General features: G+C 47.9%; 12 protein-coding genes across 12 annotated transcripts; 8 read left to right on the top strand and 4 right to left on the bottom strand.

Moving 5' to 3' along the window:
- Positions 1-589: 589 nt before the first annotated feature.
- Positions 590-1,090, top strand: C8Q69DRAFT_442046 (hypothetical protein; the record flags this gene model as incomplete). Its single annotated transcript, XM_028628805.1, has 3 exons — positions 590-607; positions 666-810; positions 852-1,090. 3 exons carry the CDS (start codon positions 590-592, stop codon positions 1,088-1,090), a joined length of 402 nt encoding a protein of 133 aa, XP_028487513.1.
- Positions 1,091-1,527: 437 nt separating this feature from the next.
- C8Q69DRAFT_152144 (O-methyltransferase-domain-containing protein) lies at positions 1,528-3,580 on the bottom strand. Its single transcript, XM_028625557.1, has 4 exons — positions 3,217-3,580; positions 2,626-3,141; positions 2,192-2,532; positions 1,528-2,128 (listed from the first exon to the last, which is right to left on the bottom strand). The coding sequence occupies exons 1-4, from the start codon at positions 3,466-3,468 to the stop codon at positions 1,966-1,968; spliced, it is 1,272 nt and encodes a 423-aa protein (XP_028487512.1). The 5' UTR covers positions 3,469-3,580; the 3' UTR covers positions 1,528-1,965.
- A 602-nt stretch (positions 3,581-4,182) lies between these two features.
- C8Q69DRAFT_456995 (putative C6 transcription factor) lies at positions 4,183-6,770 on the top strand. Its single transcript, XM_028629873.1, has 5 exons — positions 4,183-4,407; positions 4,470-4,561; positions 4,622-5,620; positions 5,677-6,280; positions 6,344-6,770. Exons 1-5 carry the CDS (start codon positions 4,324-4,326, stop codon positions 6,554-6,556), a joined length of 1,992 nt encoding a protein of 663 aa, XP_028487511.1. The 5' UTR covers positions 4,183-4,323; the 3' UTR covers positions 6,557-6,770.
- A 386-nt stretch (positions 6,771-7,156) lies between these two features.
- On the bottom strand, positions 7,157-8,825 carry C8Q69DRAFT_398907 (putative MFS alpha-glucoside transporter; the record flags this gene model as incomplete). The annotated part of the gene is made up of 2 exons (XM_028627826.1): positions 7,157-8,533; positions 8,604-8,825. 2 exons carry the CDS (start codon positions 8,823-8,825, stop codon positions 7,157-7,159), a joined length of 1,599 nt encoding a protein of 532 aa, XP_028487510.1.
- Positions 8,826-9,362: 537 nt separating this feature from the next.
- On the top strand, positions 9,363-11,410 carry C8Q69DRAFT_442042 (glycosyl hydrolase; the record flags this gene model as incomplete). Its single annotated transcript, XM_028628804.1, has 2 exons — positions 9,363-10,881; positions 10,968-11,410. The coding sequence occupies 2 exons, from the start codon at positions 9,363-9,365 to the stop codon at positions 11,408-11,410; spliced, it is 1,962 nt and encodes a 653-aa protein (XP_028487509.1).
- C8Q69DRAFT_152109 (hypothetical protein) lies at positions 11,362-13,337 on the bottom strand. Its single transcript, XM_028625556.1, has one exon. The coding sequence runs from the start codon at positions 13,251-13,253 to the stop codon at positions 11,817-11,819; it is 1,437 nt and encodes a 478-aa protein (XP_028487508.1). The 5' UTR covers positions 13,254-13,337; the 3' UTR covers positions 11,362-11,816.
- Positions 13,338-14,345: 1,008 nt separating this feature from the next.
- Positions 14,346-17,234, top strand: C8Q69DRAFT_456988 (hypothetical protein). The gene is made up of 5 exons (XM_028629872.1): positions 14,346-14,700; positions 14,759-14,843; positions 14,903-15,110; positions 15,167-15,786; positions 15,848-17,234. Exons 1-5 carry the CDS (start codon positions 14,538-14,540, stop codon positions 16,938-16,940), a joined length of 2,169 nt encoding a protein of 722 aa, XP_028487507.1. The 5' UTR covers positions 14,346-14,537; the 3' UTR covers positions 16,941-17,234.
- A 191-nt stretch (positions 17,235-17,425) lies between these two features.
- On the top strand, positions 17,426-19,321 carry C8Q69DRAFT_456985 (FAD dependent oxidoreductase superfamily). Its single transcript, XM_028629871.1, has 4 exons — positions 17,426-17,820; positions 17,882-18,168; positions 18,232-18,814; positions 18,875-19,321. Exons 1-4 carry the CDS (start codon positions 17,589-17,591, stop codon positions 19,138-19,140), a joined length of 1,368 nt encoding a protein of 455 aa, XP_028487506.1. The 5' UTR covers positions 17,426-17,588; the 3' UTR covers positions 19,141-19,321.
- A 74-nt stretch (positions 19,322-19,395) lies between these two features.
- Positions 19,396-21,251, top strand: C8Q69DRAFT_456982 (pyridoxamine phosphate oxidase). The gene is made up of 2 exons (XM_028629870.1): positions 19,396-19,764; positions 19,839-21,251. Exons 1-2 carry the CDS (start codon positions 19,560-19,562, stop codon positions 20,927-20,929), a joined length of 1,296 nt encoding a protein of 431 aa, XP_028487505.1. The 5' UTR covers positions 19,396-19,559; the 3' UTR covers positions 20,930-21,251.
- On the top strand, positions 21,095-22,497 carry C8Q69DRAFT_456980 (hypothetical protein). Its single transcript, XM_028629869.1, has 4 exons — positions 21,095-21,154; positions 21,223-21,538; positions 21,743-21,833; positions 22,001-22,497. Exons 2-4 carry the CDS (start codon positions 21,447-21,449, stop codon positions 22,415-22,417), a joined length of 600 nt encoding a protein of 199 aa, XP_028487504.1. The 5' UTR covers positions 21,095-21,154; positions 21,223-21,446; the 3' UTR covers positions 22,418-22,497.
- C8Q69DRAFT_456978 (putative voltage-gated chloride channel) lies at positions 22,498-25,724 on the bottom strand. The gene is made up of 7 exons (XM_028629868.1): positions 25,078-25,724; positions 24,954-25,021; positions 24,548-24,907; positions 24,419-24,496; positions 24,037-24,362; positions 23,631-23,985; positions 22,498-23,568 (listed from the first exon to the last, which is right to left on the bottom strand). Exons 1-7 carry the CDS (start codon positions 25,556-25,558, stop codon positions 22,681-22,683), a joined length of 2,556 nt encoding a protein of 851 aa, XP_028487503.1. The 5' UTR covers positions 25,559-25,724; the 3' UTR covers positions 22,498-22,680.
- A 5-nt stretch (positions 25,725-25,729) lies between these two features.
- Positions 25,730-27,104, top strand: C8Q69DRAFT_456974 (CBF/NF-Y family transcription factor). The gene is made up of 4 exons (XM_028629867.1): positions 25,730-26,121; positions 26,178-26,263; positions 26,326-26,416; positions 26,468-27,104. The coding sequence occupies exons 1-4, from the start codon at positions 26,058-26,060 to the stop codon at positions 26,815-26,817; spliced, it is 591 nt and encodes a 196-aa protein (XP_028487502.1). The 5' UTR covers positions 25,730-26,057; the 3' UTR covers positions 26,818-27,104.
- The last annotated feature ends 125 nt before the right edge of the window (positions 27,105-27,229 follow it).

Here is a 27,229-nt window from a genome sequence, read left to right as displayed (position 1 = left end):
ATAATGATTAAAAAGAGAGAAAACATTATATTCTCTACTTTCCGTTTCCCCTTCTCCCTATAGCTCTCTTAATTGACCGGGATCTTTCACCTGTCTCCGTATATTGCTCTTTGCTTTACTCTGATATTCACGACGCCAGCCTACAGTCCGCACCTGCAGATCTCTCAGTCCCTTTAGGTCAGGTTAAAACAAAACATCCTAAACGACGAAGATGTCTCTGTGCGTTTCTGGGTTCTTAGACTTGAGATCGACAGAGAGCGATAGAGAGCAAGCTCTCTGAGTACACAGGTCAGCCCAGGTCTTCCGAAGGGGCAGCTGCCTACCGAGGTTTAGGAACATTATATAGGGATTTATTAACTAGTACCAGACAGAATAAACTAGAATTGGGCTTAAACCCTCAAAAGTACCTAGTAAGGACGTCTCTAGCTTTTTTTTGGTTGTAGTAGTCTCCGACTCTCCGTCATCTCCATGTCACATGGCAGTCAAGTAGGCATCCATAGTTGTGTTCTTCTTTCCTTTTAACCACTCCCAAGCCATCTATCTTCTTCACCACTTACACAACCTTCCTTATTGCTACTATCTCATAACCATGAGTCACTCTCTAAGTGTAAGTTACTCCAAATTCTCCAGGTCTCTGCTCAGTAGGTAGCCCTAACAGAAGCTAGCCCGAAGAAATCCCTGAAGGATGGACTACAGACCCTGACTACATAGATTTTCTTGACGGAGAATGGGGCAGGATTGCAAAACGATGTGGTCTTGAAAACCCCATCCCCATAATGCACACTACTCCGGAGTCAGGGGAAATCCAAGGTCTGTTTTCAGCCGGAGGGCGGTACTACCTAGCTTTGCAGGCGGGCAAATGACCTTCGATATCTACGAGATTATTAGGCCGACGACTCTGGATGGAATTCTGAAGAAAATTCGTGACAAGAAAGAGAGATTGATTAAGACGAGGGAATTGGAGCAGGTGCCTACGCAGGAGGATTTGGAGAGGGCGAAGGAGAATGAGAAGGCGGGACGTGCGCTTATGGAGAAGATGCAGTCACCGGGCTTTCTAGACTGGGCGATGTCACAGGATTGGTCTAAGTAGTATGAAAGGAGCTGAAGAACCGGCTATGCAGATCCTTTCTATTCATGCTTCTGATCTAGACTGAAAATCGCAGCAGGTGAGAATCTAATCAACATCCATTTTATAAGCGACATGATATAACTAACGAGTGACCAAAAACGGAACTTAGTTATCAAGAATCATCTCCAAATCCACCGAGCAATAACTATCCGATATGGAAAAGAATGAGCCACGAGATCGCATACCGCAGTTACATTTCCATTATACAGAAACAGACAAAAAGCCGCAGTTCCGTGGGAAAATAAAAAAAGGGGGGAATGTGTTCAAAGAAAGGACGACGCTCGGTGAATAAAAGCTGATCAGATTGCCGCGGGCATTTCGGCCACAGATTCTATTCGCTAATAAAATGCCGCTTTCTTTGCAATCCAATAGATACCTTTACCGTAATACATCCGCATCGAGATGAGCAGCGTACGAGGCGTAAAATGGCGTCTGCTATGTCATTTATTAAGGGGCAGTAAGGTATAACTAACCGGTTCACAGGTGATTTCCTGCAGTTGAGCTATTAACTTCACTTGTAATTAATGTTTGGTTGATTGATGTCGCAGTTGTTAAAAGAGTCACTTTATCCACGACGCTTTTGACTGAACTGACACTAACATTGCCGAAGCTTTCCGGAAGCAGAGTATGGTGGCATTAATATCACGAGTTGCTGTTTATCATATACTGCCAGGCTATCCCAAACCGTAGCATCAAGGGACGTTGCGGTCCTACGCTCTGATAGAGCGGACAGGAGAGCATTTGTGTTTTCACGCCACAGGAGTATCTCAAATCGAGTAGAGATGATTATCCTAAAAAGTTGCTAGATTGGAGTAGTTACTCCGTCAGCTTAAGCTTCAACTGTGGAAGACAGCCTCAATCACTGAACAGTGACTTCGCCTAGGAGTAATGACTCGATTCAGCTTCAACCGAGAATCTGCATTCTTGATGATATTTTCCCATTCTGCCTCGGTGCGTTCTTTGCCGTTATACGTAACGGCCATGTGGAGTGCAGATGTACTGTTCAATTAACACGTTAGTCTTCTTTCGTTTTCTTGATTTGAAGTCTTTAAATAGTCATACCTATAGACCCTCTCCGCCGGCCCAGATACGTGCCCCGGCTCCAACATCACCGCTTCGACCAAGATAATCCTCGCCCCGTCCCGCATCGCAGGTACCAGCTGGCGAAGAATCTGAGAGCTCGCTACATCCGGCCAATCATGGCAAATTAGACGGAGGATGTAGGCATCTGCTGCAATCGGTTGCGGCTGGAACATATCATGAGACATGAATTGGACGCGGTCTTGTAGATGTGAAGGGACCGAAAAAGCTTTTCCCTGCTCTGGGAGATCTTGAACGATGAATCTGAGCTTGGGGTACGCCTGCGCCAGGGATAGGGATAAATGACCCGTTCCGCCTGCCACCTGTTTGTTGTTTCGATTAGTATCTGCAAAGAAAAATTGTAGATAAACATCTCCAAAACTGCATGCATCATGCAGTATAAGAAAGTAACGTACATCGACAACCGTCCCCTCCCCGAAGTCATCCCACGGATAATTCTCAACTATATGCCGATCATCGAACGACCCTGTCTTAGCGACCCATCTCATAGCTCCACTGAACCTGGGTCCAGAAACCGTTCCAGAAGCGATGAAACTCATTGGATTTTCGTCAGTGCCAAATGCAACATTCGTCGCGCTGTGATTTGGTTCTGTCGAATTCCCGTACCTATCGATTGTTTTCGATAGGTTCGCGACGGCAGGGAGAGTATCATTCAGTTGGTGCCCGAGGAAATCGACAAAGTCAGGCTGCGTAACGAGAAGTGCGGACGCGGCAGTATGAGCGACATGATTCGGTTGGGGTTCGCAGAAGAATCGGCGTGTCATGGCGTGACGCAGAGCGAGACGGGTGCGGTGGATATCGAGGCCAGATTTCGCTGCGATGTTTTCGAATGTAGCGGTTCCATTGAGAGGGATGTGCTGGTACAGTTTGCAGTGGTAAATGAGAATGAGGGCGCTGGTGTCATGGAGGCTCTGTATAGAAGATGTGTATTTGTTAGTCTTGTACATACATGTCTCTATATAGATCAAACCAATGCATGTCCATACGCAGATCGGCCATGTGGTAGCCATTTCAACCGGGCCGGTGACCAAATCTAATAGGAGCTGCGCCTGTTCTTGAATAGCTGTTCTTGCTGCATGAAGTTGTTCGAATTCTATGCTGTCAGGTACGGTCTGCTGTCCATCGCGGACAGAGAGCGATGGCTGCGGTAGACCCTTTTCTTCGAGGAGTTGGGTGAGGAGGTTTGTATTAGCAGATAGGCTACTTGCAATGCTTTTTAATGATGGTGGTGACGACATCTTGAAAGATCAAACGCTCGTAGAATTCTTCTATAAGGATAGAGGAGCTAAATCTGTAAAGGTAGAAGTGTAATGATCTTGCGACTTGTTCAAGATCAAGCCCAGGACTTTGAATTTCCGTATTTTCACTTTGAATTTCTTCATCCTGGATTCAGTCATAGCCCCTTATATAGCCTTCATTCCAGAATGCAATAGACATGCAGGATTTGGATGCACTGCGATAAATGGACCACATCCTTCATGTAAACGGCGCGCTCCGCGGACGACAATGGATCCGTGGACTCGATGAGAAGCGGTGTAGACGGCCAATCAAGGCAAATTCTAGACGCCTATTGTTAGGTTGATCTATATTCAGTTCCTGAACAATCTGAATGCGGAATGGGATAATAATATACTGGTGTAGAGTACCATATGAACATGCTCCCCACTCTGCACAGTCCAACGGTGGACCCACATCACTCCATGGACCCCGCGAACAGCTGTGGCACGGTCGCAGTAATACGACGGCCTATATGTAAGATTAATGCGCAGGACGTAACAGCAGATATCTTATCCGAGCTGGAAATATGGACATTCATGCAAGAAAGAGCAAGGAAACCTCGATATGAAACAATGGAGTCATGTGACAATTACCCGTTCGGGAAGTCATGTGCTGTCTCCACTCCTTTTTCTCCCAGCCGCGTGGGCAACTCCAGATGTAACTATATCGTTGATCACATTATGGCTCTGCTAGCTGTTAACTTGCTTATCTTGGGGACGAATTCTATCATGCATTGCGCGTTTAATTGAAATCTGTCCGGCCAAGATCTGCGGTTATATCAACCATGCAGTTGGCTGCCAAGAGATCCTCACGTCATGGATGCTGCGAGCTCTCCCAGGCTTCCTGGAAGGAACAGCACCCTGCGAGCTTGCGACCAATGTAAATTACGAAAAACTAGGGTGCGGAGGCTATATCGTTTAATTACATGACAGTGTGTGCTTACATACGAATATCAATGTAGTGCAGCCTATCCAGACCATGCGCAACATGCGCTTCCATGGGATTCGAATGCACCTTTCTCAGACCGCAGAAGAAACGCGGTCCGGCTGGTCGGTATGTTTCCCTCAATATCAATCTATATATAGCTAAAGTTTCCTGACAATTTCTTTCAAGCCGCGTGTCAGAAATTCGACAGCAGCAGATCCAATCCAGGAAGCACCCCGTTCAGACTGACGTTCATCATTTCACTGGAGAGCGTCCGTCCAGTCATGGAACCAGTGCAACTGACGCTCACTCATCTCCATCTGCATCGATATCTAACTCTGAAGTTATCTCCCATGTGGACACGCACCACCTGCAACAGCACCAAATGGGCCAGGGGCCAACCTCGGCCTATGATGCTGCTGCCATGTCTACTCCAGCCCTAGATAACGGCTCTACTTCATGGAGCGAGAACCGTGACCTTGAGTACTGGCTTCCTGATAGCCTTAGCGCGCAGACGCCGGCTTTCAGTTTCTCTGGAAGTAATATATATGTTAAAACGACTCTTCCTCCCCTTATTGACGGTGATCTCGGGGCCAGTGCCATTAACCTGCAACCTGAGAATCCTTTGAACGTTTCCTTTTCTGATGTCTTGTCCTCGAATGATCAGCAGCAAATGGGAGCCTTTTGGCCGCCCTATATCCATGACAACAGCCTGGTTCCTTGGATCGATGTGTATTTCGATCGGCTTCATCCGACATTACCGGTTCTCAACCGGTCTTCTATCTTCATCAGGATTCTGTCCCAAGAGCATCGAAGAAACCCACAATTTGGTGCCATGCTGCTGTCAGTATGCGCATTTGCTTTGACGCAACCGATCGACATCAGTGAACGCCCTACTTCCTCCTCAAGAGCCGATCAAGCCAGATTGATGATGAATGAGGCAACAAAGATGCGCAGTTCATCCGACTTTGGCGAGCATCCGACATTGGAAGCTGTCCTGACCAGCTTTTTCCTATTTGGATATCTATTTGGAAGTAACCAGCATAATGCGGCACGGCTGCGACTGCGCGAGGCCATTGATTTGGCATCCACGTTACGTCTGAATGATCCCAACACTTACCTTGATTTTTCAGGTGAAGAGAAGGGCCAATGGCTGAGGACTTACTTGGTACTCTCTGTGACAGAAAGGTAACATCGATCTCCTGATAGAGAATTCTCATGACGGAGCTGACCCCAGATACCAGAGCGTATGCACTTCAACGCCGACATTCGATCAGCTTCACTGGGAGACCTGGATTTACGATGCGTCCTACTGACGACTTTATCCATAACGTTACACACAGTCTTGTCTCCGGCATCATCGTCCATAATGAAAAAGATGCTGCAGGGATGATGGGTCTAGCCCTCCTCATGGAGATATTTGACTCTATAGACGAAGACATAGTCGAATGTTGGAACGCTCGATGCAACGCCAGCAAAGGACGGTGCCAGATACTTGATCAAAGAAAGGCCTTGAGCATGCATGAAAATCTCGCCCGCGTGAGCGATCCTAGTCGATATAGGAGTAACGATTGGTTCGATCCCGATCATTCCAGTCTTCTGCACTCGGCAGAGACAACGAGAATTCTGCAAAGCTTTCTATCTGAGACCCAATGCGCGGATGTGCTTGTCACTCAGAAGTGGGTGCAGAACAGAATATGGCATCTCTGCCTGACTCACGGTCTTTTAATATCTGATTCTGAGCATCCGGAGCTGCGTTTTGATTTCGCGTACAGTGTCGCCGAGCGCACGTTAGATGTCTGCAGGTCGCTGCGTATCAGCGCAATGGAAGTCCACGGGATTGGAATTGTAAGTGAAAACGCCACATAGGAATGGCTATTCTGGTACTGAACATATACTTACTGACCACAGATTGAAAAACTGTATAATATATCAACCAGCGCAATAATGGCGCCTTACAATACTGGGAATATGGAAGGCTCCACTTCAACAAGCGGTCCAGCACTGCAACTTCTGGCAAGCAAATATATGCAATTGCTACAGACTCTCCGTGGAGGAAACCACCCTTACATGGAGCAGTACAAAGAGACAGCTGAACTTGTTGCGCCTTCTTCCCAAGGATGATTCCCTTTTTGTTCCTACTAGGTTATAGTGTCAACTTAGGATATCCGAGTTTAGGCCGTATGTTCGGTCTACTTTTCCGTTTCAGATGACTTCCAATGTATCTTTACGTTCAACCGGGTCATATACCTAATCACATCCTTAAAAGCATTTCTATAAAAGAGGTTTCGTAAGATAATCTTGTTATCAGCTTAGAAAATAGCAGAGTATAGGCGGTTCTTTTACATGCAGACTTACTATTTGGGTTACAGATAGTCGTCATAAAATGGAATATTGTCGGCGCACAAAGCGTACGTCCAGGTGATCTGTCAATCGTGCGTTTATAGCAAGTTCTAAACATAGGACGGAATTTACTAGATCACTAGGATCTAGATTCTTTGTATGCTATATGGTAGAAGATAAATATGGGTTCAAATCCCGCCCCAGATCTAGATTCAAGCAAGCAAATTTAAGGTAGTTCGAATCAGACCTTCCTTCCGTACCATTCAACATTCGACAAATATACATGAACTTTTTCTTCTTTTAGGTACTTAAGTTGTGAGTATGTCAGCCCCCTACCGAAGGTGAGAAGTATATACAAAACCCCTCATTCTTAAAATGTGTCTATACACCCGACAGCATCTCTTCAGGAGAAACCAGCTTCGTCTGCTTAGCCTCAGTTGTAGTCTGGTATTTCCGCCACTTCCACATGGGAATGTTAGCATCATACATCTCATCAATCTCCGCAAAAGTGCGCCCTCTTGTTTCCGGCATGAAAAAGAAAGCAAAAACAATGATGCAGGCCATCAGACCCGCAAAGATGAGATATGTTTTCGCACCCAGATTCGCTGCGTCCGCAGACGTCAATTGTGGGACTGCAAATGTTGTGATGACGGCTGTCGTTTGAGCACATGCGATGGTGTATGCCATGGTGTGGTTGCGCAACTTGGGCGTTGCGATCTCCGACGGCATCAGTGCGGAGAGTGAGTAGAAGCAGGCCCCCCAGAAGAAATTGAAAATGAATCCTAATGCGGCAATGGCTAGTACGGATTGCTTGTTTTGTGTATCAAAGGCGAGGCCTCCGGCAGCAGCGTCGATCATGAGCAGGAGGGTCATTCCTACAAATGCCGTGGGTCGTCTTCCGGCACGGTCGATGATGAAGGGAGCAACGATGCTGCCCGCCAGGGTACAGCAAGATGCGATAACGGTAAATGTGAATGCGTCACCGACTCCGAGCTCCGTGAGGAAGACGGTAGTATAAGTGGTCGAAAGGATGACGCCAGATACCTGGTTCAAAGAGTAGAAAGACCCAGCGGTAAGGGTACGTTTGAGATTTTGTCGATCAAAGATCTCCCAGAATCGTACGTTGGCAGTGAGGGCTCGTTCGTTGTCCTCGCAGAGCTTCATGACCCGTAGCTCATCATCCACTTGCATATCGGAGAATCCACGGAGTTTGCGAAGATTGCGGCGGGCTTCCTCCATGCGTCCTTTGCTCACCAGCCACTGAGGGCTTTCCGGGAGGAGGAAAGTAAGAAAGAACAGAAGAACAGGGAGTCCGCATTGTACAGCAAGTGGGATCATGTATTGTTTTTTTCCTTCGAGGTCATGTGTGCCGTTCACTATGACAGTAGAGACGACGCCAGATATGAGTGACAAGATATTGATCGAAGTCACACTTCGACCTCTCATCGACGGTGGGACTACTTCAGACAAGTATAGAGGAGCAGTTGCATTGGCGATACCGATAACAGTGCCGTTCCAGAAGCGTCCAGCGACGAATGCAGCCAGGTTAGGTGCAAAGAGCTGGAGGAAGCCTCCTCCGAGGGAGAAGACGTATGCCGCCAGTAACGGATATTTGCGACCAAAATGGTTGTTTAGAGGGGATGCTGCAAGACCACCGATGATTGATCCGACAAGGGGGACGGCAAAGACTAGATTCTGATTCCGTGCAGTCAGGACCAATTTCCCCGTGACGGGGTTGGGACCCTGGTATTTTTCGACCTGCGAGAATCATGAGATCAGTACGGTGGTCTCCCACAATCGACTTCTGACAGATAGATAGTGATATTACATATGCAGTCAAGGCGGCAATAGGAGAGATGACTTTGTCATCGTAGCCGAACAGGAATGAAGCAGAGCCAAAGGCAATGCATGCCAGTATAAGAAACGCATTCACGGCGCCTTTCTGCGGATCAACCATTTCTGGTGCTGATTTGAGCCCATCGACATGTTGGATATGGATGGAATTGATCTCATCAAGTGCGATTCCTTCCTTTTCCTTGGGCGACGACATGATGTTGGTGGAATTTATTCAAGAAAAGTGCATGGATCACCGGCAAAGGCACACACCGCACGAGACAATTGCAACTCCCATGGTAGATCCGTCTCCCATTTATAAAAATCATACAAGAGGTCCCCATCTGAGCGTAATTGCCCCGGGCAGACATCTAAGGTGAACTGATTTCTCCAGATGCACGTAATCCCCAGATTTTCGGCGAAACTAGGTAAGTTGGACCTGGGGTAAATAGTGAGTTTCGCCGACGATTCTCCGGCTGTGATACAGACCACACTGAAGCAGTCAGTCACCGAGGAAAACAAGAATGCATCTGCTGATGTGAAGAGGATATTCTGATTTTGCCGAAAATACTCCTCAAATATGACGCTAAATGTTTCGCCGGAGACAACATACCAGGTTAACCAAGGCACCGATGCAGATGGGTAGTCGAGCTTTCAATTGAGCTATAACATCATCTCCTGATCCTCTCCAATGCTCTCTTGTGCTGGAAGGTTCCTTTTGCATTGCTTAAGAATTCAATAGACACAGTTAAACATGTCTACACTCACAACAGCGCGGTCAATTGACCCGTTTCCTACCTCGGGCCACCACCAACTCGGAGAGACCGACATCAGCACCGTCGGCCGCAAGCCGCAAGGAAACCACTCCGATTTCGTGCGATGGCGTCCATCTTTCCATCTTTTGGCACCCCATGGATGGTTAAACGATCCGTGTGGTCCGGGTTATGACTCTTCTCGGGGACGGTATCTCCTGGCGTTCCAATGGAATCCCAATGGTAACGACTGGGACAACATATCTTGGGGGCTTTCAACATCAAAAGACCTCGTATCATGGGAAACATTTTCGCAGCCATGCCTTGTCCCAGCCGCTCCGTATGACCGTCTTGGTATCTTCACCGGCTGTCTCCGGTCTACCAATGTTGATGGAAAGCAAGATGGAACACTGACCTATCTATACACGTCGGTCAACCAACTTCCTATACATTTTACGATCCCCTATACCCCGGGATGTGAGACTTTAAGTATTGCTGTTTCGCACAATGGGGGCGACACGTGGGAGCGATTGCCATTTAACCCCATTCTTCCTGGCCCGCCGGAGAGTCTTAAGGTCACCGGCTGGAGAGACCCATTCATTTCATCTTGGAGGTCTGCACCAGCACAGGTCCGTCGGGAAGGTGTGCTGTACGGTTTCATCTCAGGCGGTCTTTCTGATGTAACACCAACAGTGTTCGTTTACACTATCAACGAGCACAATCTGGCTGAATGGAAGTTTGCTGGGCCTCTGATAGATGTGGGACTCAACCTGCGACCTTCGCGCTGGACTGGAGATTTTGGGGTGAACTGGGAGGTGGCCAATTTGGTCACCCTCACAGATAACGAAGGCAGTTCGCGTGATTTTCTCATAATGGGGTCGGAGGGCTGTCTACCTCGAGACGAGAAAGAACGTGCTGACAACCCCATTGCAAGAGATTCCAGAATCCATCGGTCACAGCTGTGGATGTGTGTCAAGGAGAGGAACCCATCTGATGGTTCTAAGTCTGCTGCACTTATGGAATACTCTTTTGGTGGGATCTTCGACAACGGACTGTTATACGCAGCAAATTCGTTCTGGGACCCCGTGATCGAGCAGCAAGTCGTGTTTGGCTGGATCACAGAGGAGGATTTGCCTGATAACCTGCGTCATCGACAAGGTTGGAGTGGTCTGATCTCGTTGCCACGAGTGCTCAGTTTGATGACGATCCACCGCGTGAAGAGAGCACGATCGACAGCCGATGTTAGGGACATCACCTCTATCGAAGCTACCCCAGACGATTCTGGGACACACACAATCCGAACCATGAAGATTAGCCCTGATCCAAGACTGCGGAGACTTCGAATGAACTCACGGAAGACCGATTTCGCTCACTCTCGACTGTATCCTGTTGGAAATGGAACTACCAAGACAACTGAATCCACATTCTTGCCTTTGTATACATCCCGATGGGAAGTGGACGCCAGATTTGATGTCGGCCATGAGTGTAGTCGAGTTGGTATTGTTATATACCATGACGCAGGTAAGCAATATAGACACTTCTTATAGCCTCCTCATCTTCTTAGTACAAGATAAGGTGTGGGCTCTGGCTAATCTACTGTTTTGTAGCTCTCCAGGATAAGACTCTACTCGTTTGGGATCAAAATAGCGAGACCTTTATGATTGAGAGACCGAATATATGGAGAAAGCAGTCTGATACTTCTGTCAATCACGCACCTGAAGTCAGCCCTCACACCTTGTTCACGTATATTTCACACACCAAGTCTGGCGATGGTTGCGGAGTCGATGAGGAAAGAGAAGAACCACTTCACATTCACGCATTCTACGACTCAAGTGTCCTTGAGGTGTTTATCAACGAACGGACTGTTCTCTCGACACGTATCTACTATCCGGCCGATATTAATGGTGCTTTCGACATTGGGTGTCATGGAATCTATTTCTTTGCTGAAGGGTCTAATTTTACTGATGCGCGCGAACCTTCCAGCATTGCAAATGAGTCCAGTACTACAGCATTACTCGGCGCCACGGTTTGGGATGGGCTGGGAGCATAGAGCATGGTGAGGAATAGAAACCGATGGTATTAGCTTTTCTTGTTAAGGAGACCAACAGATCTGGGCAGTTGTTCAATCATATATAGAGTACCGAATAGAGTCCATGGCCTCTAATCGGGGGGTTTATTATACACGATAGCTTGTCGTCCTCCCGAAACCTTTCTACCAGGGGCACCATAATGTCTTTTTGGTGGTCTGCCAGTGCTTTATCGGCGATTTCTAGATTGATGCGCAGGACATAACCGAAGATATCTTATCTGAGCCGAGAATATTGAATTTACGCACAATAGAAACCTGCTTCTCTCACATTTGTTGTTTATAAGATACAGAAGCGCTCTACTGACATTAAGCTCACTAGTAAATCAGATCAGGCGAGCAACAGAAAGAAAAGCGAGAAACACACAAACTAAGCCAAAAACGCAACCACCTCATTCTCCACGCGATCGAGATTGAACTTGTCCGGGTACATCAGCCAGTTATAGGCCAAGATTCCAATCAGCCAGTCCTCTGCATCGTTGAAGTTGACACCAACATGGCCTTCAGTCGGGGGTTCCATTATACACGATAGCTTGTCGTCGTCACGAAACCTCTCCACCAGGGGCACCACAATGTCTTCTTGGTGGTCTGCCAGTGCTTTATCGGCGCTTTCTACGTCGACTACATCTATTACCAGGCCCTGCTCGGCCAGCTGTTCTAGCAATCCGCTAACCCGTTGCATCTGGACTGCCTGCCAGGCAATAGTAGCTATCACCTGGTCTTGCAAATCCGGAGGCCCACGGCCTTCAAGAGCGAGCTGACAGGCTGTTGCAAGGGTGCAATAGTCGAGCGCGGCCTTTAGCGGCCCGAGGTCTTTCAGGTAGTTCTCTATTACGAGAACTTTCATGTCAGTACCAGTGCCATCTTTCACCGGGCTGTCTCCCCCTAACGCCTGCGCTGGTGAACTCATCACGCGACGAAGTCTTCTCCAAAAATTCCGGCCAGAGGTCCGTGACTGCAGAAGTGCCTCATGAGGATCCTGAGCAGAAGCCGCATTCGTGATGGCAGTCGCAATTCTTGGTGTGAGGATGAAGTGTGAGATATTGTGGGACAGAAGAGCGCGAGCGGAGGGAATCACTAGCGGTGTAGAGGTTTTCTGGTCAGGCCCAACATGGAGCATCTCGTCGACTATTCGACTGCGACGCTGGGAGATCCTTCCCTCGGGGTAGGTGGTAAGCTCCTCCACAAATGCCGCTCCGAACAAAGAGCACCGGTTTCGGCCGGGGCCCGAGGTATAGCTCCAGGACTGCTCGTCGAGGGTGGCTGCTGTCTCGACAAGCACATCTCGCTGGGCACCTACATCCGGGGCTATCATAGCCCACGTTCCGGAGTAACAGGCCTCGTTGACAATCAAAAGGCGGACCTTGGGCGGCAAGATAGAGAGAGCGGCATCCATCTCGGCTTTGGACAGAAACTCCTGCTTTGCGTGCTGAGGATATAGTGTGACAGCGCTGTCTCTCTGGTTACCATGCCCGATCAGAACGATTATAATGCGATCGCCAGGGCGCACCTGGCCGGAGACAAGTCTGATCCAGTTCATGATGTGCGATTTGAGGCCATGGGCCTCTAGTCGATAGAATGGCCTCATGGCCTCCTGGCTGTCGTAAATGGGGACCCTCGCTCGTAAGTCCTCTCGCCCGAACAGAAACGGCCCGAACATATTGGTGATATCTTGGAGATTGGTACCTGAGAGACATGTCGGATTTAGCCCGTCTGCGATAAATTTCTTCCCTATCATCACAAAGTCTGTTGCCAGGGCCATGTCATACACCCGGCCGCCAAAAACTACCAGCGTAAAGGGAGGCATTGTTGATCAGGTGTGCGAACAGCGAACAGCAGTGACTAGAATTGTGATCTGTCAATTATCCGTTTGCGGCAGATAATCCGCAGATTCTTTGATATCCTGATTATAGGATGGAACCTACTAGATCACTAGGATCTAGATTCTTTGTGAACCTATAGAGTTAAATATGTGTTCAATTCCCCCTAGATTCAATCAAGCAAGCAAGTTCCTTCAATATTTCTGCTGTGTCCGTGCATTCAGGATTCGACAGCTTCTTCACAGTTGCTTTGATGTCTTCTTCGTTGAGCTCTGGCGATAGCGTATATGTATTTGTGACCAAGGGCATTCCATACCTTTAAATAATGTCAGCATGTCAAACAAAAAAGAAATGTCAAAACTAAATTAAGGACTCTGGCTAATATTCGGCTGTACCAAACTCTCCGTGGACGTACAGTTGTGTCCATGTTTTGTCATTTTGACGTTTCTTTATGCGGTCGACGTAACTTCGAAACAGCGACTGACGGAAGTCGACTAAATGACTAGACCAAAAAAGAGAACTCCGTAGAGGTCCTAGATCTGACATATCACTCAGAGATGTTCTTCTGACGGTCGGGTAAGATGTGTTTCAATGGTACCTAGTCAATGAAAGTTTATGTTATTAGTGATTTGTATGTAATGATACGCGATATTTCTGATGTAGGAGCTTCTTGTAATGTATATTGCTCATAGAAAGCTTCAAGTGACAAGATTAGGTTTTATTTATTGACTGACCAGCTCATGAGGTTTTGTGTGTGTGATATACTTAAGGGTGAGATGCGGGAGTGAAGTGAGGTTCTTTATATTCCTTCCTGTTAATGTTTTCCCAGTTAGGAAGGAGAAGTTTAATATCAGGCTTTCACTATAAGTCTGGCATTATTATTATGATATTTCCCAAATTGCGATTCACACAATGGTCTCCTATTAACTATGTATTTGTGCCTGAACTTACTAATTCCAAGATAATCAATCAATGCAATAGAACTTCAAGCGTCCGCTGGACCCACATCCCTCCATGGAGCCCCACGGGTCTCCGTGAGGCGATTTGGTCTGTCTGCTCTCTCAACATCATATAGAAGGCTACTTACTACCCATCATTATTCTTGTTTATAACAGCCACTTGTTATCTCCAATGCAGTGCTAGTAGTGCTTTCTGCAGTAGGACTATCAACAACAGTCATCCATGGATGGAAATGGAACCATCTGCGCCATAATAGCTCACGACGTTCGATCGATAGATTCTCGAGACAGATCATATATACCTAGCCTGCAATGATGAAGAGGACAGTTACAGGCGATCTTCCTCCACCAAAGAGGTCTTCGCTACAGCAGCCAGTGTCGTGTCAGCTTTGCCGGACGAGGAAGCTCAAGTGCGATAGAGAACGCCCTTGCTCGAATTGTTCGTCCAGAAATACCACATGCGTTTATGCAGCCGGTGAGCAACATCAATGTTATATATATTCGATTTGTTAATATTCATATTTTCCTGGTAGACCCCATTCAGGAAGCGCAACCGTCGCCACCTCCTTATGTTCCTGTCAGTACTGGAATGAGGTTGAGAGAGGGAGATCACGAAAGGTTATACACGAGCTTGAATCTACATCGCTAGTAATTTTCTAACTCTGGAATTCATAAAGCTTTGCACGACGTCTGAGACGCTTAGAAGATGCGGTCTTCGGACCAGATATGAGAAACACAGACGTACCTCATCATTTCTCAAGACCTAGTGGATCTGGCAATCCCAAGAGTCGTCAGAATCAAGATGAAGAGCAACAATTTGCATCTCGATGGCTGGAAGACATGGCGACTACCCCAGCCATTGCCTCTGCTTCCAATGAGGATAATGTCGGTAATACACTGAAAAGTCCTATTCCTCTCCAGCGGAATACTGACATCCATAGTCTTGTTCATTCTGGAATGGGCTTGGAGAAGCGGCAGAATCTAAGGCAACTAGCCCATTAGACATCTCAAGAGTCCTCGACAGTCTACCTACTCTTACAGTGGCTGAAGATCTGCTACGAAGGTTCCTTACCAAAGTGAATATCCTCTATCATATGCTGCACGTCCAGACAGCATGGTCAAATCTATATGAGATGTACGGAGATCTTTCGAATGGACGGACTCCAACGAGAACTCGCCTAGCCTTTGCTTTGAGCATATTTGCAGTGAGTGCGTACCTTGACCAACAGGGCAAAGAGCTTGACTCTACTAGTGAACCACCAAGGGTTCTCTCCGAGAAATGGTTTCGATATGCAGTCTTCCTTCTAACGACCCCACCAATACGAGCATCCACCGAAGCATTACAGGCGCTAGTGACCATCACTCATCTCTCTATGGAATTCAGTGGGTTCTCGACTAATTTTCATGGTCTCTGGCTCTCCACAATCCGAATGGCGCAAGAAATGCGAATACATAGGCTTGACACGCCGTATGACTGGGAGGAACGGAAGCGAAACGGCATGGATCCCGTTGATGTTGAATCGAAAAGGAGATTGTGGTGGCACATCGTTTCTTCAGACTGGTAGTACAACCAAACGTTGGGAAGTTTCACTAAGACTACTGGCTAACCATTGTCATTTTAGGCTGCTAGCAAGCATAGGCGGCCCTCAGGAAGGGACGTACCTACTCCATCCTCGGCAGATAGAAACCAATTATCCTAGCAATGTCGATGACGACTCAATCACGACAAGCAAAACCTATTCACATAGTGAGGACTATGGGTTACCCCTGACAAGTCCGACTACAATGACCTATTTTATCTGTCGTATCAAGGCAGCCACGCTGTCTCGGGAGGTGGTGGATCGACTTCCGCCGTCCTACTTTTCTTGCCCCGGCGCCGATAGCAGTAACGAGATCTATGATACTATTCTCCTTCTTGATCACAACTACAGTGCCTTTCTGAAATCGCTCCCTCCGTTCTTTCGGTTAGACAGTTACCAAAGTGACGCGAGCGTCTTTCGTGAAAAGCCATATCTGGACCCTCAGAGATCATTTATCAACTTCACGATCTATACGCATATCACACGTCTTCACCGGCCATTCTTGATTCGTGGATCATCTGAGCCAAAGTTCGCATACTCCCGTATGCAATGTATCCGTTCAGCGGAGATGGTACTGGACATTCGTCGCAACCGGATGGCGGGAAGGGAAGATCTCACCAAGCTTTATTATGTCCAACATCATGTTCTCATGGCCGTGATAGTGTTAGCTATGGATGTATGTTTCAACCCTGACGAGTTGAAAATTGAGGAAAGAAAAGCAGATATCCTAGCAGCCTGTCAGTTGCTGGAAAATAGCTCTTCGACAGGAGGAACAGAAAGTGAGCCGGACCTTGGCATGTCTAGAGGGTTACAGAAGGCCGTCCGAAGCCTGAGAGACATGTTGAACAGACACAAGGCACGGCACCGGGCCGGTGATACTGGCATAGGATATCTGGCAGTCCCTAAGATGGACAAAAGCAAGATGACAGACAGACTACTCGGGCATCGCACTGATCACGGTGACGAGAAATCTGGATTCCCCCCAGAGACGTCCACCAACCAACATGACCAGTTTCAACAGCAGCCGTTTGATGAGTTATGGAGCGACTTTTTCTCGGTGGCGCCCAGTTTCGATATTCCCGACTGGACTGAACTACTAGCGGATCTTGATTCCCAGCTCGGTACTGCAGGTTAAAATATAAGGTTAGTCGAAGGAGAGATACACCGTTCCTCAGTTAAGGATGATAGCAGCCGTAGTATGAATATTCTTGACTTGGTGAGATCAAGCGTCCCTTAAGCATCTACTCAATCGGGACTACGCTTGACATGACAGCTACAAGGACATTCGGTACACGAAACCATGATAATGCCCAGGCAGGGTAGGTAAGCTCTACATTATCATGTTTGAGAATAAACAGTCTGAGATCCTGCGCAACAATAGAACAAAATATTTGTTATTTGTTCATGACAATCGTGTCCTTCAATGCATGGCAAAAAGTACCATACTTATCGCGGATACCCAGTCCTTCGTAGAGAAATCTTAGTAAATCTTTAATAAAGGATAGATACCTATCTATCTGCGCTATCTAGGGTCATCTTTTGCAAAAGGGAACACCTTAGCGGATTTATGTAAAGCGTCGGTTACTGCCGACCGATCCGCTATCTAATCAGACGCATCTGCTGGACTCTCTTAGACAAACGTTTTGCAAGTCGCTAATAGTCTTTATCCTACTATATCTTCAAATATATCGACTTATCCAATTCTCTCTAAGCTGGATTCTAGCTGTTTCCAGCATTAAGAATATCGATTGGCCCACCCCTCAAACTGGCGACAAACGACAAGATGCCATTTCCGGTCCCGAACAGCACGGTCTCCTTTTGGAGAGCCCAACCTGACGAACTTGACGATTACCGCTCTACAGAAAGTCTCCCTTCAGAATGCGATATAGTGATCATCGGCGCTGGCTATGCTGGTGCCTCTGTTGCATATCATCTCCTAGATGAGAACCCCACCCCGCCATCAATTGTAATGCTCGAAGCAAGACAAGCGTGTTCCGGGGCGACTGGGAGAAATGGTGAGTCTAGCTTCACTTTATTGGAAATTATCGTGACAGGGCTAAAGATATAGTGTTGAAGGGGGTCATATCAAGCCTTCTCTGTATGCATCTATCGGTAACATGTCTGCGAAGTATGGTCTTGAAGCAGCAGTAGAACTGGCGGAATTCGAGAAAGCACATCTCCACGCCATAAAGGAGCTTGTCGAGAAGGAAGACATAGATTGCGATTTCCAACTTACGAGAGCATTTGACGTCTTTCTTAGCGAGACTCAAAACGAAAAGGTGAAGAATGATATCGAAGCCCTCCAGAAGGCAGGCGTGTCGCTGCTGGATGTCCAGTATACACCGGGCAGCAAGGCTGAAAACGTAAGAATAATTGCCCTAAAGCCCGTATTGAAAATCCTCAGATGCTAATAGTTTGGCAATCAGGTATGCGGAGTCAAGGACGCTAGAGGCTGTACGAGCTTTACAGCAGGTTCTATCTGGCCTTACAGACTCATCATTCATTTACTCCGAATTGCTCTGTCCCGTGGTGTCAATTTACAGACACATACTCCAGTGGCTGAGATCTCTGGAACCGCCGATCCCTCGAGTGGTCGATGGACGGTAACGACATCATCTCGAGGGTCTATAAAAGCGAAGAAGGTGATATTTGCAACAAACGCATATACGTCTGCACTTCTGCCGCAGTACAAGGGCAAAATAGTGCCTGTTCGTGGAATGTGCAGTCGGATTATGACGCCGAAGGATAAGCCATCTCCCTATCTTCCCAATACATATAGTCTGCGCTGGAGTCCGACTATCTTCGACTATCTCATTCCGCGACCCGATGGTAGTATTATCGTTGGGGGAGCTAGAGCTGAGTATTTGCCAGAGTTGAGCAATTGGTATAACGTCGTAGATGATTCTGAGCTCATTGAGCCAGCCAAGAATTACTTTGATGGCTATATGCAGCGCCATTTCCGCGGCTGGGAAGACAGTGGAGCATATACGGATAGAGTGTGGACTGGTGGTTAGTCCCTATCTGCTTCTACATGTCTCTACCAGGCTGTCAAACGCTAACTGGCTCCAGTGATGGGATACTCGAGTGATTATCTACCGCACGTTGGTTGTGTCCCTGGAAAGCCAGAGCAATACATACTGGCGGGATTCACAGGCCATGGAATGCCACAAGTCTTCTTATCGGCGAAGGGTATCTCTAGGATGATTCGAGAAAATCGGCCGTTCGAGGAGAGCGGAGTTCCTAGACTGTATAAGACTTCGGAAGCAAGGTTGAAGAGCACTGAAAACGCCATTCTAGCGGCAGTTGGAAGAGGCACAGAGAAAGCTCAGCTGTAATGGCGACGGAGTAGTCGATAATTCATACCACGATGAAGAGAATGATGTCATTAGGGAAATAAAGAGTAAACAGGAAAATGAGGACTTTACTAGACTCTCTAGCACTGGACTATCTTGCCTTAAGTAATTTATCAAATAATGGATATGGCTATAAGCAATAATGTAGAGTATGTTCTCAGCTATCTAGCTTGCAGATGGAGTCGTGGCTGGTGGGAGAACCCCGCGGAAGATGGCTAATGAATGCCTTCCGGAATTGCCCCGCTGCAAGAGGAAACGGCCCGTAGAGTACCTGATGCGCAATCGACTCAGACCGATTGTGATATTCTTACTTCCAATCCTCTTCAGTCTTCTTTCTATCGCTGCTGGCTTTACACTGTCTCATAGTCAAGCACATCACATTGCACAAAGCAGAGATTTACATGCGCCTCTGTTTACCGGTTCCAGCCGCCCACTCACTGATCCGTCGCTCTCATCCACCGTCGCAAGTTTCCTTTCGGAGAGCACTTCGCTTCTCAGGGAATATGGCAGGAAATGGAGATTCTGGGTCTGGCGCCAATGCTGGCGGTCCCTCTGAGGATCAGAAGCAGAGGCGGTCGAGTTCTATTCATCCGAAGAAACTGATCTGTACGGACCCCGTATGGCGACATTCTGAGACTTGAGCTAGAGAAGAATTCGTATAACTAAGAGACATTCTGCAGTTGCCCCAGGAGACATCCAAGTACCTGCCGGGTCACCTGAGCCCGTCATACAAGCAACGGAAACAGCTGATCCTTCTGCTACGTTCTCGAAGACAGCCATTTCCCGCTTGACAGAGGAGATACCCAGGTCCTACACATCAACGCCGACCTCCGTCATGGAAAGCCATATTGTTTCCCACCCTGCTCGCGCACATCAATTTGTGAGCAACCCTCCTCTCACTATTTCGCAGCTACATCCTACGAATCCTCTCCGCCAATTCAACGCTTGGTTCCATGATCCTAGGCTCCCTCCCTCATCCGCGCCTGAAACTTGCACACTGGCGACCGCATCTATGCCCTCTGGACGGGTCAGCGCACGCGTGCTATACCTCAAAGAATTGGACGAGAGGGGATGGGTGGTATACAGCAACTGGGGCAGCAGACAAGGGAAAGGAAAACAAGTGTTCGGTGCTAATGGTCCCGGTGAGGGTTGGACTAGCCCAGAAGAGGCTTATCACAATCTTGGACTTGACGAGAGCGACACAGGTGCTGCAGAGGAGCAAGACATTTCCGCGGAGTTGGGCAATAAGTGGGCAGCACTTACGTTCCTTTGGCCTGCTGTTGAACGTCAAGTCCGGATCGAGGGTCTTGTGGAGCCACTCAGCAGGGAAGAGAGTGAACTGTACTGGCGGACGAGAGAGCGAGGCAGTCAAATTGGCGGTTGGGCGAGTCACCAGAGCAAAGTTCTGTGGTCAGCAGAGCCCGGAACATTACCTCCTAGACGGAAGAGCAATGCTAAGCTCCTAGCGGAAGATGAGACCAATTCTCCTTCTGCTGATCTAAAGGAGGACATTAACAAGACGGACATTGATGATGGACGCGGCTTGCTTGAGCAGCGAGTCAAGGAGATGGAAGCCCGCTTTGCCGACACTGAAGAGATCCCGCTTCCACCTTTTTGGGGCGGAGTCCGCATCGTTCCAGAATCGGTGGAATTCTGGCAAGGCCGTCGCAGCAGACTCCATGACAGATTCCGCTATGTACGAGTTGCTCCTAGAACCGATGAAAACGGAGAAGACGTCTTTACGTGGCGCATAGAGAGGCTGTCTCCTTGAGGACTCACTGCAGTTTACAATTGCTATTCCGAGACGTCTGAAAATCGCTGCTCGCCAGTTGTGCCAGAGATAGACTTGGTACTTACGAACAAGAATCGCGTACTGAAATAATGACACTGACATTCCGCCTAATGAGATCCCAAGTCGAAAAATATCAACACTCGGCGCTGGGAAAAGAAGAGGACGAGGGAAAGCACTCCTACCACTCACTACAATAATTCAGTTGTGTGTATATTCAATCGAAAAGAAAATTGTACATAATCATTTCTAATCCTTCTCTACTTCATGAAAAGTAATATTAACTACTTTGTTCCGATTTAAATGTCTTGAAAGGAACTGCAGATCATACTTTAGATAGCATTAGAACACTTCCCCACTCCGCTCCCCTTATCAATCTAAGCAACACGACCTCCGCCTCCGCATTCGCGTCGCGCCTCACTCGGATCATTGAAGGGAGCCTATCCCCAGATACCTGCTACTATTTCAAGTTCATGCCATCTAATTGAGATCATCGGATATGGGAAGCACCCTCTCGTCGCAGCCCAAGTGGCTGGTTCTGGCCATTGCCAGTGGAACGTTCGCTGCGTTGAACGGATTGTTTGCCAAGCTGTAAGTCCTCCGTTTCCATCCCCAACTATACTTCACTATACCATTTCATAAAGACTCTATCGAATGAATTTTCGAGTAATTGTCATCTCCTTTACCTCAGTAATAGGAGAAAAAAAAAAAGGAAAGACAAAAAGAAAGAAAAAAGCTGCGGCTTTCTTTGCTCCAGGCTGACAATGACTGACTACCTTTGAACTTGACAAATAGGACAACTACCGAATTAACAACTTCGATTTCCCTCTCTATCTCGCACTTCTTACATCTACCTGATGAATTCGTTGAAATCGTTGTTCGAGCGGTACGTTCCTACTCGCTGAGTTTCTCTTACGAATAATACCCAACTCCACCCGTTGGGGAACATCTGCACCATCACTTACGCAATTCACACACACCTTCCCACCCGAGACATGCCATACTCCATTATAATAATGGAATTTATTACTGACATTCCCAATCCACCGCCAGATCTGCTTCGCCCTAAACCTCATCTCGAACTTCATCATGTGGGCGCTCTTCACGCGCGCACTGACTGCTTCGCAATCAACCACCAAAGTATCTATCACCAACACCTCGGCCAATTTCTTCGTCACCGCTCTACTGGGAATGATTGTGTTTAGTGAGAAGGTCCGTGGACTGTGGTGGGTGGGTGCTGCGATGATGGGTGCGGGATGTATACTGGTTGGGATGAGAGATGAGTCTGGGAAAGAAGACACGACCGCCGCTGATGCGACTGGTAGGAGGACGGCAAGACTGAGTGAGGACGGAGTTGAAGGAGAGAATGTTGCTTTGTTGGGGGGAGATGAGGATTTGAGCGATGTGGAGGAAGAAGGGGGGTCCGGAAAGAGAGAAGGTCGTCGTGACAATGGTGTGGTGAGGTTGTGATTGTTTTACTGGGTTTGATTTGAGCTCCGGCTGTCTGTGGCTCTATTGTTGTAGGTGGCGTAAGGGGCATTTGCACTCTATATTGAAAGTTGATTTCGCAGCTAGTGGGAGCCGATGCGAACCGGCCTTGATATCTAATTTCTCGAATCTAATATTTTTCAAACCATCCAAATGTTGATGACATAGAGAAGAATAAAATGGGGACGTCACTCATTGATAACATGCAACATTGAATAAGGTATCATAGAAAGCGATAATACCACCTATCTTTCTGTCAGTTCAATCCTCGGTTCGTCCTGTTCTGTCCCATCCAGGATTCGTGACGATGACTGTGTTCTGCCCGGTGGCCTTCTCGGTCTCGATTCCAAGCGGACACGCGAAGATGATAGCCCCAGTTTCGTACCAATCCACAGGAAGGAGTTCCATATCCTCTCTTCCAGCGTGCCGGCACTGTCTGGTTGATTATTGATGCCAGAAGCACCGAGCCAGGATGGATTGGTAGCAGCAACGGCGTGTTCTTCGGCTTCCACTTTGAACTGGTATTTCAGGCAATCCTTGACGGTCACGAGTCCGCTGAGACGGCCGCGGTGCTCGACCAAGATAACACGAGGACCCATTTTCTTGAAGAGTTCCATCACCGTTTCTAGCGGGAGCCGAGGATGGACGGACAGGGGAGTATGGTCCACGTAGCGACTGAAGTCGATGATTGGCGCGCCGGCCGAAGTCTCAATATCATCAAACGTAACCGGAGCCTGGTGCTCAGCTCTATGCGCAACAGCTTCCTCCGCAGCTTGCTTTGAGAACACGCACTTCGTGTTTCGGGATACCAGTCCTTCACGTTTTGCCTTTTCAATGGCGAATCTCAATTCCGTTCGTCCAATATACCCTAACAGAACTTTGCTAGTACGGTCCTCGACAATAGGAAAGCCCTGGAATTTGTTATCATTAAGCAGGTGCTCGGCTTCTCGAAGAGGGAAGCCGGAGACTGGTAGCGACAGCGGGTTGCTAGTCATTGCGTGTGATACTGGGACGTTGAAGACATGATCTTCTTTATTGTCCAGAAAGGGAAAGCCGTTAAACCAGATCATCCGATCTGCTATTCCTCCTTTGCCAAAGCGATCTCCAACTGCCTTGGTGACACCGACGACGATCTTATCAATGTCAGTATTTGTCCAAGTAGAACCCATGTAGGCCAGGTAGGATAAAGACTCACCATAGTAGGGAGAATGTAAGTCAACGCCCCCGTCAATTCGAACATGATTACAGTAACAGAGACTGTAAGATGCATAATGCCACTTAGAGCTGCTGCTGCACCAAGAAAGGCATAAGTGCCAGGGGTGATACACGGCACATCGGGGTCGCAAGCGGAGAAGAACTTTGAGTTTGGGAATGATTCATGTAAAGCCTGGACAAAGATTCCGATCATCCGGCCAAAAGTCGCGCCTATTGCCATCGATGGCACAAAGATTCCAGCAGGCACCTTGCAGCCGTATGATATGATGACAAGGAGGATACGAAGGACAGTAGCAATTGCTAGAGAGAAAGCCATCGACCACCGATTGTTGGCACTGAAGACACGTCAGGGTCTGTTTTCATCAATGATGCTTTTATAGACTCACTCGCAAAGCCCATGATAGTTGTGACCCCCCTCGCATTCGCGGAACAGGATCTCCATCATTTCCGTCATGTTTATCCTGAGAAACATATTTGGATAACAGACGAGCGCAGTAAGGCCTGCTAGAACCGTGGCTTCGACGACGGGATACTGTGAGAGATATTTCTTTCGAAACGCCTGCGCTCGTAAGTTCCATTTTATCGCAAAAGCTCCATACAAGCCACCGAAAATTGCAATCAAGATGAAGAAGATAAGCTCAAAGAAGTGCCATGTACGGTCGTATTGAACCTGAAACATGACCAACTGGCCCGTTCTGAAAGGGTTCATCAACTGCAATACCGATTAGATTTAGAAACCTGCGACGGATTACAAGCACAGAGACATACCGCTAGTACCCCGGTTGCGACAAGAGCACAGAAATAACTTCGCCATAAAGTCTTCAGTGGGAAATAGGACGCCATCTCCTATAGAGCAATTAGGACTTATACTTGATGCTTTGATAGCGCAAGCCGTACCTCTAATGAAAATAGCACACCACCTATCGGACTGCCAAACGCAACAGCCACACCAGCCGCAGCTGTAGCCGTGAGGATTTCTCTCGTCTTCGCGGCGTTTAGTCTGTATTTGCTAAAAGCTCGAGATATAACATTTCCAGTGCAAACTGCGAAGTGGACGCTTGGTCCTTCCTTTCCAACGGAGAGTCCAGATGCTATTGCCAAAGGCAATCCGATGGACTTTATCAGCAGTGTCCATGCCCCTAGGAAACCTTTCATTACGAAGCCCGCAATGATGCACTTGATTTCCGATATACCAGAACCGGCCGCATAAGGGGCGAAAGATTTGACCAGGGTAGCGGATACAAAGGCGAATAGGACCTATGATGGATTAGGTATGGTTGTGTGATAGATGGGGTTGACATACCGCGAAGATAAAGTACGCGATATAATTTAGAAACCCGATGGAGCTCCAATGTCTCCATTCGGGACAGCCTACGACGGCATTAGCACTGCAGTGATCTTGGTCCAGTTATGAGGATGGTACAGACCATTTTCTGAACCCCAGCAACAGAACTGTTCATTCAAATAGAATGCGCTGGTACAGTAGCCGAGCTTGACATCCGATAGCCACTCTGTCACGATATTGAGGAACGCTGAATTCAGTCCAATAGCTGCTCCCACAATCGTAACGACCAGCCATGTCTGACCGGCATCGTAGGATTCTCTAACTTTGCGCCTCCATCCCAGTGTACCTTCTTTGTCCCAGAAGCCCGACCCCTCCCTGCGCTTGGCCCGTCTGCGGGATAGCTCCTGGACCGCATCCTGGACCCAGTCTATCGTTGTAAAGTCTTCATATCGCTTGATTTCCCTGATCTCCTCAACGAGCGCTGGATTCTGTGCGTTTGCCGCTGATTCATCGTCGGCCTGCCCGGAAACGGAGAGGCCTGATGAGACCCTCCGCGGGAGTCGACGATCAGCCGCAACAGACAGCCGTTGCGCGGAGGTCGACGAGAATTGTCGCTGGCTCATAACATCGGCTCTGTCATTCGCATAATTGAGAAGAACTTGTGCCTAATGGAGCTTGGGCGACGGTGTTGTAGACTGCCTAGTTCCGACCGTTGCTGCACGTGAAATTGGTTCCCGCGTTCGGAGTCGGCGTCGCGTTGAAATTCCAGATCGTCATAGATTATTATTGAGTGCAATAGATTCATCTAGAGTTACGGCAGGCGAATAGCTACGCTATTATACGGGATGACTTCAAATTTTAGTTTTATAGTCAGGCATTAAAGCAGAGACGTCCCCCTTAGGAACCACATTTGCACGTTCCTATACTTGTAAGTTGTGAGGCGAATTCGCGTGCCGTGGATTAGAACACCGCACGCGCCAGATCTCTTCTTCCTACGTCTCTTAACAATTTCTCTAATTGCCTTGCAACCGTCCACAGAACAGGAATCGCAGCCCCTCCTCTGCCCCTCTCGATCAACAATTTTCGGACCAGTGCGTTGGATATACGGTTTCTTATCGAGCCATGCCTCCCAATAACGGCGCCTCGACGCCTTCTGACGAAATAACCGGCCAGAGTGCCCTTCCCTGTCAGTCGTGATCCGCAGCAGCACTTTCTAAGCATTAGACGCTGACGAATGTTTAGTATCGAGGGTTAAAAAGATCATTCAGCTTGATGACGATATTACACAATGCTCTCACAATGCTACTTTCGCCATCGCAATAGCTACAGTATGCGCTGCGCTTCTCGGTTTCTCCCATTCGAGAGACGGTATCGGCTCACATACAAACAGGAGATGTTTATCAAATATCTGGCGGAACAAGGACACAATGTTGTCAAATCAGAAAGGAAGCCCCGAAAGACACTACAATATAAAGATCTTGGTAATAAAAGGGAATACGGTGCACTACAGTGTCCATGCTGACCAGCGGTAGCAACGGCGGTGTCACGAATCGACAATCTCGAATTCTTGTCAGACGTCATACCGAAGACGACCACATACAAACAATTCAAGGAGAAGAAGGCCAAAGAAGCTGCCAAGAATGCAGTCGTCGAGAAGGGTCAGCGCACGTTGAACGGGACGAAACCGACCGAAAATGGCGTGGAGCGACCTCGCGATATATCCATCCTCCGGACCGACAGCGATGATTATCATCAGAGTATAGGGTCGCAGCCAAGAATAACCAGTCAGAGTCCGGGTTCCTTGAGTACTCTGATGGTTGATCGTACCGTCAAGGACCAAGGCCGTGGGCCGTCAGACCGCGACGTGGAGATGACTGGATAGTGCTGATGGATATGATAGCGTGCATATTATAATATGTGGAGTTGAAAGGGTTAGTTCCTGCTTTGCTGTCTTTTGGTTATGGTGCATTTGGGTCGGTCATGGGCAGGCACATCAGGGAGAGAATTCTGGTTTGCGATCGATTTCTTTTTTTCGACATTAGTATTTGGCAATAGAGAGAGATGGCGCTGCTGCGCTATGCATATATCGAGTAAGATAAGCTGTGACTCGACGGCATTCTGATCGTAGCCCGTAGAAAGAAGGACCATTGATTGTTCCAGCAATGATAATAATAATGATGATGATAATAATGGAGGATTCGGAAGAGTCGCTGGGCGGGAGGACGCCGGCCAATCAGGGGCGCCGTGATTCCGGGTTTTCGGGTGGACGAAAGCTCTGGCACGTTACTGACCGT

Source organism: Paecilomyces variotii (assembly GCF_004022145.1).
Source record: "Paecilomyces variotii strain CBS 101075 chromosome Unknown C8Q69scaffold_2, whole genome shotgun sequence".
NCBI classification, from domain to species: Eukaryota; Fungi; Ascomycota; class Eurotiomycetes; order Eurotiales; family Thermoascaceae; genus Paecilomyces; species Paecilomyces variotii.
Note: the sequence above shows the minus strand (reverse complement) of the source record. Positions and strands in the feature narration are given on the sequence as shown.